The sequence below is a fragment of the Habropoda laboriosa genome, unplaced genomic scaffold, assembly GCF_001263275.1.
Source record: "Habropoda laboriosa isolate 0110345459 unplaced genomic scaffold, ASM126327v1 scaffold145, whole genome shotgun sequence".
NCBI classification, from domain to species: domain Eukaryota; kingdom Metazoa; phylum Arthropoda; class Insecta; order Hymenoptera; family Apidae; genus Habropoda; species Habropoda laboriosa.
In genome coordinates, this window is record NW_017100307.1 from 1,258,378 (window position 1) to 1,259,409 (window position 1,032).

The 1,032-nt window shown below is 24.5% G+C and overlaps 1 protein-coding gene across 2 annotated transcripts in view; it reads left to right on the top strand.

Annotated features, from left to right (window-relative positions):
- The first annotated feature begins 490 nt into the window (after positions 1–490).
- The window catches only part of LOC108574049 (tyrosine-protein kinase Src42A), a 7,828-nt gene continuing 7,286 nt past the window's right edge, over positions 491–1,032 (top strand). For both annotated transcript variants that reach the window (XM_017936555.1, XM_017936556.1), the window contains exon 1: positions 491–776. In XM_017936555.1, coding sequence (XP_017792044.1) covers positions 721–776 — 56 coding nt within the window. In that variant the 5' untranslated portion in view covers positions 491–720. The remainder of the gene's footprint in view (positions 777–1,032) is intronic.

Consider the following 1,032-nt stretch of genomic DNA (forward strand, 5'->3'; position numbering starts at 1 on the left):
TATTATACATTCAAAAGTTACTATTTTTACTTTTAGTTATTACTACAATTTTTTATCATATATTATTATTTCATAAAAAATGAATGAAATTAATCATATTGGTGGATTAAAAAATCATTAACATTATTGTAAGAATAAGGTTCGATTTTCTCTTTTTTGACCTTATTCTGGTTATGAATTCATTGAAATATGAAGATTTCTGTGTATTCTTTATCATTTTTGTCATATTTTTTGAATATGTCTTTAATAGAATGCTATAATTTGGTGCACAATGTTGATAAATATTACAAAAAAGTCTTTTTATAATATGTCATAAACAATTGAATTGTTTTATATTTTATTAAAATATTTTCATATACATTGGAATTATACTAAAAAAATGTTAGATTTGATACAAATGTGTTGAATAAATATTGATGCATCTATTGGCAATTGAAGCAGGATAAAACCAGACAATCTGATAATGTAATAAATGAAACCTACACACAGACGCGCGCGCATATATAAAGTCATGATACGATATAATCTTATATATACACACATGTGGACATGTACATAAAAAAATAGATAGATAATTTGAAATAGGTAAGCAGTGCAGTGATAGATACCAACGGATACGGTCCTCAGTACTACATTACTTGTATAATTTACCAAAAGATACGCGCAACACGTTTAAAAAGTTACAGGCACGTGGATGTGTAAATTGAATTGTGCGCCAAAATGTATTCGAAGACAATTCGCAGTAGAACACGTAATTTTTTAAATAGATTTTTCAGGTAATAATAAACCATTACACATATCAGTAGTATAAATATTTACCATATTATTGTAAGTGGTTGATAATATTCATTTATAAGAAATCGTTATAGTAGTATGCTACTTAACTCTAATGACACTTAATGTTGTACAAATTTAAAATATTTTTATTCTAAATATTCTATGATAATGTAGTATTTAATAATTCAATTAACAATTTTTAAACTTTATATCCTATTCGGTAATTTATTATTTACGTATAATTAGTGTTCAATG